The 13,739-nt window shown below is 59.5% G+C and overlaps 1 protein-coding gene across 1 annotated transcript in view; it reads left to right on the top strand.

The window, feature by feature from the left end:
- Tnfrsf8 (TNF receptor superfamily member 8) overlaps window positions 1-12,438 on the top strand; it is a 46,069-nt gene extending 33,631 nt beyond the window's left edge. Inside the window, exons 11-15 of the mRNA XM_076862661.2 lie at window positions 722-823; window positions 945-998; window positions 7,655-7,680; window positions 8,927-9,131; window positions 12,188-12,438. Coding sequence (XP_076718776.2) covers window positions 722-823; window positions 945-998; window positions 7,655-7,680; window positions 8,927-9,131; window positions 12,188-12,438 — 638 coding nt within the window. The remainder of the gene's footprint in view (window positions 1-721; window positions 824-944; window positions 999-7,654; window positions 7,681-8,926; window positions 9,132-12,187) is intronic.
- The last annotated feature ends 1,301 nt before the right edge of the window (window positions 12,439-13,739 follow it).

The following is a 13,739-nucleotide window of genomic DNA, read 5'->3' as shown; positions in this document are numbered from 1 at the left end:
GATAACCAGGCAATCCCTTTTAGGACTGGCAGTTCCAGCCACGGACACTAGGTGGTGATAGTTCCCAAGCCAGTAGTTCTCAAAGTTGTGTCCTGACCCGGCAGCCTTGGCCCACCTGGGAACTTGTTAGAGCCCCCCATCCTGGGCTGCACCCCCACACCTATACCCAGATAACAAGCGCACAGGCTCCGGGGTCTGCCTGGCCTGGCCTGGGTGGTGACTCTCCCACCCCTCAGGGTGACTGGGTAGGATGAGGAGGGGGCTGGAGACAGTAATGGCCGCTAACTGGCTGAGTGTGCTCGTGCAGAGCAGGCCCCTTGCTTCTCTGAGGCATGGCTGAGACGGCCCATCTGATCAGCCTTCCACTCCGTCCTCCTCAGTGATCCGTCCTCCCTGCCCTGGCTCTAGCCACACTGTGCCCTCCTCCACGGCCCGAGTCTTTGTTCTTTTGAACCTCAATTTCCTCTTCAGGTTCCTTGACACCTCTAAAATGGTTTGCTCTTCTTGCAACTATAAATATCAATCAGCTTCCTGGAGCCAGGTAGGGAAGGCGGGATCAGATATAGCCCTGGCTTGGGAAAAGACCAACGACTGTTAGCCACAATGGAATCCAAGTCCCCAGAGAAGGAGGAAGTAGTCTGTGGCTAGTCCTGTGTGGTTGTAGTGAAGGCCCCTGCTCAGTGCTCTTGGGCAAAGAATAAAGGACATCTCTGTGTTTTAGGACCCATGCTCTTCTGGGTGATCATGGTGCTGGTTCTGGTGGTTGGTTCCACCTTCTTCCTCCTGTGTCACCAGAGGGCCTGCAGGAGGCGATTTCGGCAGAGTGAGTGGAGGTGTCCTTGGGGACCTGGGAAGGATGCTTGCTCTGGGCCAGCTTGGCCGGGGTCCCTGCCTGTCCCACACTCTGGGACCAGTGGCCAGCCCTCTTCCTGATGTCGTTTCAGAGCTCCACCTGTGCCACCCAGCCCAGCCCTTCCCACCCAAGCTGGAGCCTGTGGGTAAGTGTCCCACAGTCCCCCCTGGGTCTGGACTCAGGAGACTGGCCTCCTCCCAGCCCAGCCCTGGCCCATCTGTATGGCCTCCTGGGGCCACCCCTCCTTTCTCTCCAGCCTCGTCTCTAATGAGGTAACGTGGGAGAAAACTGGTTATGGGTTGGGCTGGGGCTCGGGGTTGTGCGGGGCGCTGGTGCGGACCAAGCCACCGCGGCTCTCACCCTCCCGCCTCGCACCCCGGCTCCCTGGCGTCCCGACTGCCCCTCTTCCTGCCTTCCTGAGGGGAGCCTGGTAGGGCCCAGGTGAAGAGGGCAGCCTGCAGGCCGAGCCCAGCGTCCACCCCTGACAGGTTCCGTGGCCTTGGGGAGTTGCCGAGTGCCTGTGCCTCAGTGTCCTTGCCTGTGAAGCAGGGACAGTGGGGCCCACTGGGAAGGCTGCGTGGGAGGGAATCGAGTAGCCTCCTGAGCACTGCGGAGCCCAGGCCTCCCGGGTCCCAGGTGGCTTGACCCCGCCCTGGTCCCTGCTCTTACCGCCACCCAACCTCTAGGCTGACCTTCCAGGCAGCAGTCAGGGCTCCTGACCCCTCCCCCCCGCCAGCCCCAGGCAGGGTTCCTGCAGCTTTCACTGGGACCTGGGTGACCTTGTGCCCAGGGCCCCCTGGGTCATCTCGTACCCGGGGCCTCGTCTCCCTGGGCAGCCTCTCTGGGCGAGGTCCTCCTTAGCACTCCATAGGCATCAGCTGAGCACCTACTGTGTGCAGGGCCCTGACTCTTGGGCTCTGCATAGACTGGGGAATCGCCTTGCTTTCTGACTTATGAGGCAGCTTCTGGTGACCTGGTGGTGGTCGATCCACAGGGAGGAGATGAGGCTCGGAGGGTGGGGGACGGCTGGCCGGGGCACTGCTCCTTAGGGATTCTGTCCAGCTGCTGTGCGGGCCTCAGCGCTCCCCGCTCCTTCCTCCCCTCAGCTCTGTCCACCACCCAGTGCCCACCCAAGAGCCCAGGGGTCTAGAGACACAGTCACTGCCCCTGTCCCAAGAGTCCCCCAGGACCCTTGGGAGCCTGGCAGTGGGGGCCGACTCTCGACCTGGGCACAAAAACACGGTCCGCCGAGGCTGTTTTGAATCCGCTGAGTTTCCGACGTGAGCTGCGCTCCCTCTGCAGGGGCTTTTTGTTTTGGTGGTTTCAAGCCTGTTTCCGTGAGCTGTCGGGCTCCGAGTCGCATTGAAACTGCCATTTGCTTTCTTGACATTTTTCTAGTATTAGACTTTCCATTGCCGTCAGTCTGTTTTCTTCTTTTAAACCTTCGTGAGAGCAGTTTTGTTACCAAAAGAAAAAAAAAGGCCCAAAGGACCTCCCTTCCCTTAAGAGTCCAGACCTGCGCCCAGACTCCGCGGGGGACAGTCTGCCTCAGGCCCTTTCTGGCCCCCTGGCTTCCTGTGGGTCCCTCGGGTCTGGGTAACCAGGCCCGAGAAGGGAGGGGTCAGCAGGCAGCAGGACACAGGTGGGCACAGACAGTGGGCGCCACTCCAGCCCCCGGCCCAGGAGCTGCGGAGGAGTCCCCCGATATGCTCGCCGTCCGTCCATCCTGGAGCAGGCTCTGTGAGGGACGGCGTCTGTCCTGGCTCTCCAAGTTTCAGACCAGTGTCACTGTGGGGATGGGCCAGAGAGGAGCGGATGGGAATGTGCTCCCCCCCCCCCCAGGCACCCCTTCTCCAGGGGCGCTCTCCTTCCCTGGGGCTCACGCTCCATCCCTGAGTGGCCTCGACTGTACTGCCGGTGTCCCGGTGACAGGCATTGGCACAGCACACCCATGATCTCCTTTGATACCTGCAGCAACCTGTGAGGCACCTACTCCCTGCAGATGAGCAGCCCAAGGTGCAGGAAGACGTAGTCACCTTGCTGAAGGCCACGTGCTTAGCCAGTCCCAGGCTGGGTTTGGGGGGTTTTTGGGTTGTAGATGGACGCAACCTTTATTTTGCTTATTTGGTTTTTTATGTGGTGCTGGGGATCCAAACCCAGCGCCTCACGAACGCTAGGCACGCGCTCGGCCACTGAGCCCCAGCCCCAGCCCCCAGGCTGGGTTTCTGATGTCACCCTCAGTGCCACAGAGCAGATGATTCTTTGCGGTGGGGACTCTTCTGCACGTCGTAGGATGTTCAACAGCTCACGAGATGACAGTCACATCCCCCAGTTGTGACAACCAAAAAATGTCTCCAGATATTGTCACTAGGCCCCCCTGTGGGCAAAACTGCTCCTGGTTGAGAACCCCAGGTGTAAACCTCTGTGTTAATGAGCCTCCTCCCTCCCTCCTGGGCCAGTTTCTGCCTCTCTCCGTCACGGTCACCCCAGGTGCTCAGGAAGGGTGCAGGCTGGGGACCCAGCAGATGCCCGACGTAGAGATTGTCTGGGGTTTGCTGTGAGTGGGTCAGGCCTTGGGCTGGAGGATCTCAGAAGCGATGTGGGCCTTCCAGGGCATGCTGCTGGGTCGCCACCTGCCCCTTCCTGGAAGCTGAGGTCAGCCAGGCCTGGCCCCTGTGAGAGGTCAGCCAGGCCTGGCCCCTGTGAGATTGTGTCAGCAGCCAGTTCTTATCAGGTTTCGTTTTCTTCATTTGTACATTTATATCCATATGGATTCACGGATTTCTGTTTGATTCAACGTGCTGTCAGCTGTCATGATCTGTTAGTTACCACCATTATAACAGACTGCGAGGTCACTGGCCCAGACTGGGCAGCCCCCTCAAGCTGGCTCCTGTGTCCTTGTGTGACATGCCCCCATCTCTTAGTGATTTGGACACCTTTTTCGGGGGAGGGGGTACTGTGGATTGAACCCAGGGGTCTACCACTGAGCTACATCCCTGAATCTTTATTTTTTGTTTTGAGGTAGCAGCTTGCCAGGTTGCTGAGGCTGGCCTCCAACTTGCAATCCTCTTCCCAAAGCCTCCGGAGTCACTGGGATTATAGGCCTGTGTCACTTCTTTTTTTGTTGTTGTTACTGGGGATTGAACTCGGGGGCACTGGACCACTGATTCACACCCCCAGTCCTATTTTGTATTTTATTTAGAGACAGGGTCTCACTGAGTTGCTTAGTGCCTGGCTAAATTGATGAGGCTGGCTTTGAACTTGGGATCCTCCTACCTCAACCTCCAGAGCTGCTGGGATCATAGGCGTGCCCCACGGCGCCCGGCATCACTTCTAAGAAACTCCTGGTTTATCTTGTCCTGTCCTCCCTGAATCCCTCCTGGGTCATCTCTCCAGGGAGCTCCAGGTGTGGACCTAGGGATGCCTGGCACCAAAGCCTGGCTGGGCCTCTAGCCTCACTCCTTCCTCGGGGCTGCGGGAGGACTGTGACAGGGACGGGAGGGACCCAGAGCTCTGACACCTGTGTCAGGACTCATTGTGCTCTTGGCGATCGGCCCACTGAGCGAGCAGCCTTGGGATGCCACGTTCTTGTCCCCGGGTCACTGCTACACAGTGTGACCTGGGCTTGGCCCCCGGAGGTTTTCTGGGAAGATCGTGGTTATTCCAAAGAGCAAGGAAACCGTAACTGAGCCAGACCGAAGCTTTGTGAAATCTGACCCCTGCCCTCGCAGGATTTGCTTTGGGTCTTTATCAAAGCACATGCGGGTGGTAACAGGGCTGCAGGCAGAGGCCAGAACCTTCTGGATCCTGCCTTGTTACCTCGTGTCATTTGACACTTGTTTTCAAGCGTCTTCGGTGTCACCTGCTGGTCTGCTTTTCCGCATGGTCGAGGCCAGCCGTGTCAACACCCCAGGCTTTGTGGGACCCACTGTGTGTCAGCAGCAGCCTGGCACCTTCCCTTGGTCTCATTTTGATCAGGAAAAAAAAAAATCTGGATGCACTTCACTTTTTGGAGGAGCTTTGGATTTATGGAACATGAGAAGGTGGCTCAGGGTCCTCCGAGCTCCCCACAGGAGGCCTCCCTGCTTAGCATCTCACACAGCGGGGTGCTTCCTCACTGTAAACAGTGGCGTGGTCTCCTTGTTGTTAGTGACACCCACACTTCATCACGCTCACTTGGCTCATAAGGTGCCACCCCCCCACCTTTAGTCCTCTCCTCGGCTCCGGTGGCCCAAGGCTCAGGCTTTCCTTGACCTTGGTGGCCTCGGCAGCTTGCAGGCGGTGGCCAGGCATTCTGCAGGAGGTCCCCCTGTCGCTGGGATTGGTCTGATGTTTTTCTTGCAGCAAGACCAGGCTCTGGGTGTGGGGGAGGAAGTTCACAGAACAGAGGGCCCCACCCAGGGTCCAGGGGCTTGGCCTCACTTAGCCCCGGGCTAAGGCCCGGGCCACTGCAGGCTGAGAGCCCCTCCCACCTTCATCAAACCTTCAGGGGCTGGCAGGTCTGTCCCACTTTCCAGATAAGGAGACCGAGGCTCAGAACAGTGAAGTAAGCTGCTGTCCTCCGCCCAGGTGGCCTCGTGGGGCGTTTGGCTGCCTTCCAGGTGTTTGTTAAGTACCCACTGTCCTGTGCCTTCTGGTTCTCTTTAGGACTTCCTGAGGGTGTGGTCCCCAGAGAAGGTCAGTTGGGCCAAAGGGCTGAGGTTCACCACAGATGGCTCTTAAAAAGACGAAACCCTTTGGGCACAGTGGCCCCCACGAATCCCAATAACTCGGGAGGCTGAGGCAGGAGGATCGCGAGTTCAAAGCCAGCCTCATCAATTTAGCGAGGCTCTAACAACTCAGCAAGACCCGGTCTTTAAATAAAATATCTTAAAAAGGGGTTGGAGGTGTGGCTCTGGGTTAAGCACTCCTGGGTTCAGTCCCTGGTACCAAAAAACAACAAACCCCTTCACAGGGCATGGGCATCTCTGAGAGCCAGCTGGCCCACCTCCTCCCCCGGCCGAGTTGGTTGCTTCTATTTATTTTGTCTTGTTACTTCGTTACACACTTTTTCTCCTGGCCATCCCCAAAGCCTTGGCAGCAAACATCAGCTGGCTGTTTACGAAATTCCAGATTACTCTCAGGAGAGAGGTTGGGCTCCGTTGACATCATTTTTTAAAATATGCCTGAGGCCAAAGAGTATCAAAGTCGTGACTTGGCAGAGGATGGCACCCCTCTCAAGGTCCCAAGCTGTGACCTCCGGATGTGACACCCCCACCCCCACCCCTCCCCCCAACAGCAGTTACCAGGAAGGATACGTCGCCCGTGGGTTACATTGAGACTCTGCCTCTTTATCTTTGAGCCTCAGTCTGGCCCATTTCCCTGTCAGACGTGGTCCACTGCTGACGGGCTTGTACACAAAGTCCCAGGAGCGCGTCCCAAAGCCAACGAGGGTCCTGCTGCATGGCCATACTGCAGTCAGATTGGCATTTTGTCTCGTTTGTTGGTTGGCCTGCACAGACGTGTCAGCGGGGATTCAGGGCTGCCGGGTCCAGAAAGCGTGTCCTAGCGGCAGCGGGCTGACCTCTGGGCAGGTGGCCCACTGTGCAGGCCTGATATCACGTTCTGGGTCTATGCGGGTGGCCTCTGTGGGATCCTTCAGGGCTGTGCTGGGCCTGGGTGGCCTGCTCTGTCGTGGACTCGATGGCAGGTGCCACCCTGTTTTTCTTAGCTGGCCAGTGGGCCATTAAGTGTCAGGAGATTTTCAGCCATGACCCGGCCCCTGGTTCACATGGGAGAACACCAGAACTGGGGGGGCCCTTTAGATGAGGGGGTAAGGGTTGTGCCCTGAGCCAGGTGCAGTGGTGCATGCCCCCCATCCCAGTGACTCGGGAGGCTGAGCAGGGCGATCAAGGGTTCAAAGCCGGGGCTGGGCTTGGGGCTCAGCGGTAGAGCGCTTGCCTAACACGTGCAAGGCCCTGGGTTCCATCCTCAGCACCACATAAAAGTAAGTAAATAAAGATATGTGTCCAACTACAACTAAAAATTAATATTAAAAAAAAAAAAAAGTTCAAAGCCAGCTCAGCAACCTGGTGAGGCCCTGTCTGAAAAAATAAAAAGGGCTGGGGTGTGGCTCAGCGGTAGAGCATCCTGAGTTCAACCCTTAATACCCCGCCTCACACACACCAAACCAAAGTCAAGGTCATGCCCAAGACTCACTGTTTGGCACCTCCTGAGACCACACAGGGTGGCTCGGGAGGAAGCAAGCCACTGTCCTCCCCAGGCCGGCTGCCCGGGCTCTTTCAGGCACATGGAAGACGAAATGGATCTTGGAAAGGTCCTGGGGGGAGCTGGCTCCAGGAGCCTCGGTCAGGGCTCAGCTAAAACCCTCAGGGTCCATTGTCCTCCCTGTCCCTTGCCTTGAGGTCCTCCAGGGGGCTCTGCAGGGCACTCTCAGGATTCTGGGCTGTCCAGCCCCTAGAGGCTGCAAGGTGGTGGCAGCAGAAGCCTCCTGGGCTCAGGTTGGGGCGTGTGCTCCCTCTGACCAGCCGTTGTGCCTGTTGGGGTGTGGGGAGTCGGGCAGGGTCCAGTGTGCTAATTGGCTTAATCCCTCCAAGCGAGAGGAGTATGGAGGGGAGGTCCCCTGGGGTCCCCCAGGTCTCCAACTCAGCTGAGCATTGGGAGGTGACCTGACTCTGAACCCGCCACCAGGCTCCAGACTGAGGGCCTGGGCCCTGGGCTGGGAGGAAAGCTGACAGGTGGGTGGGGCAGGGTTGGTGGCCGCCCCTCCTGGCTGAAGTTGCTGTTCTTTGCTTTTTGCAGATTCCAGACCCAGGAGGAACCTGGCAGTAAGTACCTCCCCTCACCTCACCCAGCCCCTGGGTCTGACCTTTCCCATCAGCCTGTGGTTTGGGGAGGGTCGTTCCCTTCTCTCCCCAGTGCCCAGAGTTGGGCCCCTTCGGGGAGCACAGAGCCTGGCAGGCCGGGCCAGGGATGAGGCTCCACCCACAGCAGCCTGGGCTCCTGGCGCAGCCACAGGGGATTTCCAGAAGGGCTTGCCTCAGGACTGTCGGGTCAGGAGAAGGGCTCGGGGTCCCACTGTCCTCCACTCCTTGGTCTTGAAGACCTGAAGCTGGATGTCAAACCAGCAGCACAAACCACTGAGCACTGGCTGCAAGCTGGCCACCTGCTTGTGCTTTCTAAAAGTGTCCCGGGTGCTCGTGACACTCAGGAGCTGCTATGTTGTCCCGTTTCACAAAAGGGACACGGTGGCCTGGACAAGTGAAGAGGCTACTGGTCAGTGGCTCCATGAGGGCTCGAGCCTGGCTTCGTGTCTCCGGAGCTGCCTCCGAGGGGAGGCCCCCCATCCCTTAGGAAGTGCTCTCCGTGTGCCCCGCGCTGGGCTGGGGGCTTTGTCACCACTCCCGCAGTTCTTCCAGCCACCAGCTCAGGGGGCGTCTGGGGCCTCGCTAGGCTTGTCCTGGTGCCCCGTCCTGGGCCCAGCTTCCCAGGGCTGTGTGGGGACATGAGGTAGGGCGCTGGCTGAGACGGTTGGATACAGTTACTCGGCTCCTCTATGCCTTGGTTTCCTCATCTGTTAAAGGGGCAGGTGCTGAAATCCCGCACCTCCTAGGATGGTTGGGAGGATCGACGCGCTAGTGTGTTAGAACAAGGCTCTGCACACAGTGGGTAACCGTGTGAGTCGCTGACTGCCATCCTTATTATTTGGTACGAATTAAAAGCTACCATGGTGCCTGGGATGCTACGCACACCACTCCCTGGAATGCTTGTGGCAGCTTTCTTTCTTTTTTTTTTTTAACATCTTTTTTTTTTTTAATATTTATTTTTTAGTTTTAAGTGGACACAATATTTTTATTTTACATTTATGTGGTGCTGAGGATCGAACTCAGTGCCTCAAGCATGCTAGGTGAGCACTCTACCCCCTGAGACACAACCCCAGCCCCTGCTTGTGGCAAGGTTTAAAGCAGAGGGGAGACTCCCTGGAGGTTTTAGGGGTGAAGAAAAGAGGGTGTCACCATATGGGGACATGGGGAGTTGGGGATGCCCTGCTCAGCGCCCATTCCCTTCCCACAGCAGCCCAGAAGTGCATTGGAGACAGAGCCAAGCACAGAAGAGAAGAGCTTTGTGAGCCCCCCGGCTGCGGAGACCTGCGTCCATGTGGGGGCCGCCTGCCCGGAGAGCCTGCCCCTGCTGGATTCCAGCCCAGCCGGGGGCCCCTCATCCCCCAGGGACCCCCCTGAGCCCCGAGTGTCCACAGAGCACACCAATAACAAGATTGGTGAGTCGGTCTATTTCAGGGTTCCCGATGTGGCTCGGGGAGCTGCGGGGAGCTGGGTGCTGGGCTCTGGGTGGAAACTGGAGACCCTGGGACCTCGAGGTCCACCGGGAAGGGAGGATTGCCCTGCATCTTGCCCTGCGGCTGCCCTGTGTGAGTTTCTGCTAAGGTAGAATGGCTATGGATTGGCCTCCTGGAACCACCGGGGACTTGAGCATAGATTCCTGGGCACGGTGTCTGCCATCGTTAAAGGAAAGATGATATGAAGGCCGCCCCAGCCCCCCGCCCAGGGACAGGAGTGGAGGTGCCCGTGACCCTGAGACCTGCCATTTGTTTGGCACATGTCTTTGCCTCTTACTGTCATGACACCTTCTGGGGACGGTGTCCTTCTCCCCATGTTACAAAGGAGGAAACTGTGGCTTAGCCCAGTGAGGTCCTTTTGCCTCTCCCATGGCTCAGAAGGACGCAGCTGGGCCTCAACCGGCATCGGCTGGGCTCTGCAGCCCTTGGCTTGTCCGCTGGCCTCTGCAGAAGCACAGAGACCATGTTGGGCCAGGGAACCCAGCACTCCCCACCTGTGGCTGCCCTTGAGCTTGGACGAACTTGCTGCTGGCCTGGTACAACCAGAGCGCTTCCCCCAAAGTATGCGCCTGCCCGGATTCCACCCCTGCTCAAACTCTGCCGCAGTCCCTGTCCCCTTCAGCACAAATCTGGGGCTCAGTGGGCAGTCAAGCTAGCCCCTCCCTACCAGACTCACCTACTGGACCCTGCTGCTCTGCCTCCCACTTCATGGTGGTTTCCAGAACTTTCAGACCTGTTTCACCTCTGAGCCTCTCTACAAGGAACAACCAACTCCCCTCCCTCAAGTCCAGTGAATTCCTGAGGCTCCTCTTCCAGGAAGCCCTCCCTGCCCTCTCTGCTCTACGGTGTAGGCCAGGTGCCCTCTGCTGCCTACCCTGAGACCCTGGGCTCTTCCACCCAGGGGCCCAGCACCCAGCCTGGGCCTTCCCCGCCTCTACCTGGCGGGAGCTCCCCGGGGCAGGCCTCAGTGGGCCCCCCTCCTCCTTCTCTGGGAGGGAAACTGACCCTCAGACAACAGCAGAGAGCATTTGATGTTCTGCACATTTCCACGGCAGGCCCTGGTGGGAGAACTTCAGGGCAATATTTCCTCTTGAACAAACTTTTGCAATCACAACTTTCAGGAAGTTTTCTTTGAAAAGAATGTGTTTGGGGGAAATGCCAAAGGCTTCCTCTTCAAATTTCCTGAGAATTAAGTCCTCGTTGGAATGTTCAAGCCCACGCTGAGCAATCCTGGCTGGAATTCGGGGCCCAGGGAGCCGAGCGAGGGAGGGAGGGAGGGCCGGTCTCCCCGGGTTCCAGCTGCTCTAGACTGTGGGCCGCCTTCCCCAGCAGCCCGCTGGCCTCACTGGCGTGCAGGGAGGTGGGCCACACTGCCAAGGGAAGGCCTTGGAGCTTCTCCTGGGCAGCAAGACATAGATGACCCCTTGTCCTTCTGATGCCAGCCCAGCTTCCTGTCTCCTCCTGGGTACCAGGCATGGGGGCCCCCCTTCTCTGACCAAGATAACCCCTCAGAGCCCTGGGTGGGCAGGAAGAACCCCCACAGCTGGAGGTGGGCAGCCCTGAGATGGGGCAGAGCCAGAGGGACCAGGCCAAGTGACATGTAAGGGGTGACAGCTTGGTCCCAGCTTTGGCTGCTTCTGTCCAAACCAACCACTCTTCCCCCACGTCCTATCTTCCCGCCTCTCCTCTCTCCTGCTGTCTGCCCTCTGCCCTCCCTTCTGTCGCCACCTGGGGACCCCTTGCACACAGCCTCCGGCCCCTGTGGTCAGTGCTCCCCAGGCGGGGGGCCCACAGGCCTGGTGGAAGGCGGAGGCTAGGGTGCGAGGCCGGCTGCCTGCTCTGGGGCTTGGGGTGCTCCATGGTCCCCTCTTCCCCGCCCTCTGGTTCTCACCGTTCTTTCTAACACTTCTCTCTCTCCTGAGCTTGTGAAAACCCAAAATAGAAGAGCTGTGTTATGCAACAGGCCGAGGACGCAGGGTCCTTGAGAACCTTTCTGGGGTTCCTAAATCTGACGGGTGTAACGGGGTCACCCAGGAGGCAGGGGTCCCTGCACCCCTGTGCCACCCCACCCCTGCTCTCAAGTTCCCTCTCGAGTTTCCTCATTCAGCCTCCAGAGTCTAGGGGGGCACAGCTGGAGCTGGGCCCTGGCCGGAGCCCGAGGCCGTCGTCCTGCCTTCCCAGCCTCTCGGGACCTCACCTCCCCGAGCCTCCGTGTCTCCCTCCAGGAGAAGCCAAACTGGAAGCCCCCACACCAGCCAGGGGCCTGTGCCCGGTCCTCATCCAAGTGACGATGACCCAGCACCCACTCTGCCTGCAGGCCACGAGGCCACGGGGAGATGGCCCCCACTGAGGCTGTCCGGGTCACCAGCTGCTGCTTATTAGCAGGGCCAAGGCCGTTGTCCGTGCCACCAGCTGGCTGGGTTTGCATGGCCTGAGGGGCCCCTGAGATGCAGGACTTTCAGTCCCAGGCAGAGGGGACAAGTTAGTGGCCCCAGGTGTCTGCTTTAGGCAAGTGGATGGAAGCAGAGAGGGTTGCCTGGCAGGTGGGAGTTCCCTGTGTGTTTTCTCCTGATGACCTTGGGGAGCTCATCTGACCTTGCCAGGCTGCAGGGTCTCGTCTGTAAAGTGGGGATAATGAGGGCTCACTCCTTGCAGGAGCCCGGGGGGGCCCAGAGCTGACGCGTGGGGAGCGCCTGGGGATGCCCGGTGCGGCCGCTCACCAGGGCTTTTGGTCCTTGTGGCTGCTGGCCTTTCCCCACAGCTCCCTTGGTCTCCCAGCCCCAAAGAAGTGCCTCCAAAATCATGAGCATCCCCATTGAGTACCATGTGGGCCAGTTCTGTGCATCAGAAAGGGTGTGTCATCTGCCTGAAACCACACAGCAGCAGTGGTAGAGGAGGAGGGACTCGGCCCCTCTTCTGCCTCCTTGCTCCGTGCTGGGCTCTGGCCTCCCCTCCTCACCCGCCCTCTTGCCTTGCAGAGAAGATCTACATCATGAAGGCTGACACGGTGATCGTGGGGACTGTGAAGACAGAGGCGTCCGAGGGCCGGGGCCCCGTGGGGCCTGTGGGGCCTGAGGCAGAGCCGGAGCCGGAGCTGGAGGTGGACCATGCCCCGCATTACCCAGAGCAGGAGACAGAGCCGCCCCTGGGCAGCTGCGGGGACGTCATGTTCTCTGTGGAGGAGGAAGGCAAGGAGGACTTGGGGCCCACAGTGGCCTCTGGGAAGTGAGGCCCAACCCGGGCTGCGGGAGGGCAGCTGGTACCCCTTGGAGGCCAGCGGGGCAGAAGACCATGTGGCTTGAACTGAGGTCCAGAGTCTAGTAGTGGACCAGGGCTGGGGCACCCGGCTCTGCTGCTGCCCAGAGCTCTGGTCTCAGCGGTGGCATCTGACACTCGCCACCAGGACCAGTGCCCAGCATCGGGCCAGCGCCCACTGAGGGAGTGAGCACGAGGCCGGTTCCCAGTCCCTGTCCACACCCTGTGTCCCTCCCCTGTCCCTGGGCCTCAGAGCTGACACATCAGGCCTGCTGGCACGCCCCAGCCCCCAGTTACTGTAAACATGGCTCCCAGCGGGCACGGTGCCAGCGCCTGTGGTTTTTTTCTCCTGAGTCAGAAGGGAAGTTGAGGAGTGGGTGTTGGCGCTGGCACCATGTGGGCGACAGCTGTGGCGCTGCACCTCGCCCCAGCCTCCCCGGGCTGCGGACCTCCCTGCGGCAGCCCCTTCCCTGCCCAGCCCCCATGGTGAGCCCAGGTCCATCCACTCCTCCCAGAAGTCCCCACTCAGCCCCGAGCAGGAGGCCTTTCAGGGCCCAGGTGTCTGCAGACCTCCGCGCCTGCAGCGCCCACCCTGGCTGGAGACGCTGCCGCCCAGTGCTGCTGGCGAAGGGCCTCGGCTCTGCCCAGGGACTCCTCTCGTGTGCAGCCTGCAGCCTGCGGGGGCCTCCGCTGTTCTGAGGCGCCTCCTGCTCTGTCCTGGGAGTGGGAAGCCACCTCCCAGGTTTGCCACCTCCTAAATTTGCCACGCTTGAGAAGCCACCAACACCCGCCCTGCGGCCCGTTCCCCCTGCTCTGCACCCACCAGGGTGTGGATGCTGGATGATCCTGGGCTCAGGACGTTCAACCCTACTCTGCCCTGAAGGGAGAAGGTTGCCAACACCTCAGGGCTCTGTGTTCTACACTAAGGACTAAAGCTGCCCTGACATCCCACCCGTGGGTCAGCCCCTGGGCCTGCAGCCTCTTAGAACAAACAAGTGACCGCTGAAGCATCTGTGCAGCCTGGACACCCCTGGACTTACCCTCGGGGGCCAGCCCCGGGAGCTGTTTACTCACCAGCCAGCCTCTCTGGAGGAAGTTGACCGCTCAGGAATCACGAGGGTGGTTTCTGAAACCACTCAGATGTTTTGGGGAAAGTTGGAGAGTCCGAGGCACCGTGAGAGGTGGTTATGTCAGAACTGGGTGCTGGCCAGGAATTTGAGTGGGTCAGGCAGTAGTTGCCCAGTTGTCCTGTGCTAGAACAGAGTGGCACCCAGT

This window comes from Callospermophilus lateralis, chromosome 7 (assembly GCF_048772815.1).
Source record: "Callospermophilus lateralis isolate mCalLat2 chromosome 7, mCalLat2.hap1, whole genome shotgun sequence".
Taxonomy (NCBI): domain Eukaryota; kingdom Metazoa; phylum Chordata; class Mammalia; order Rodentia; family Sciuridae; genus Callospermophilus; species Callospermophilus lateralis.
This window is presented reverse-complemented; position numbering and strand designations above follow the sequence as displayed.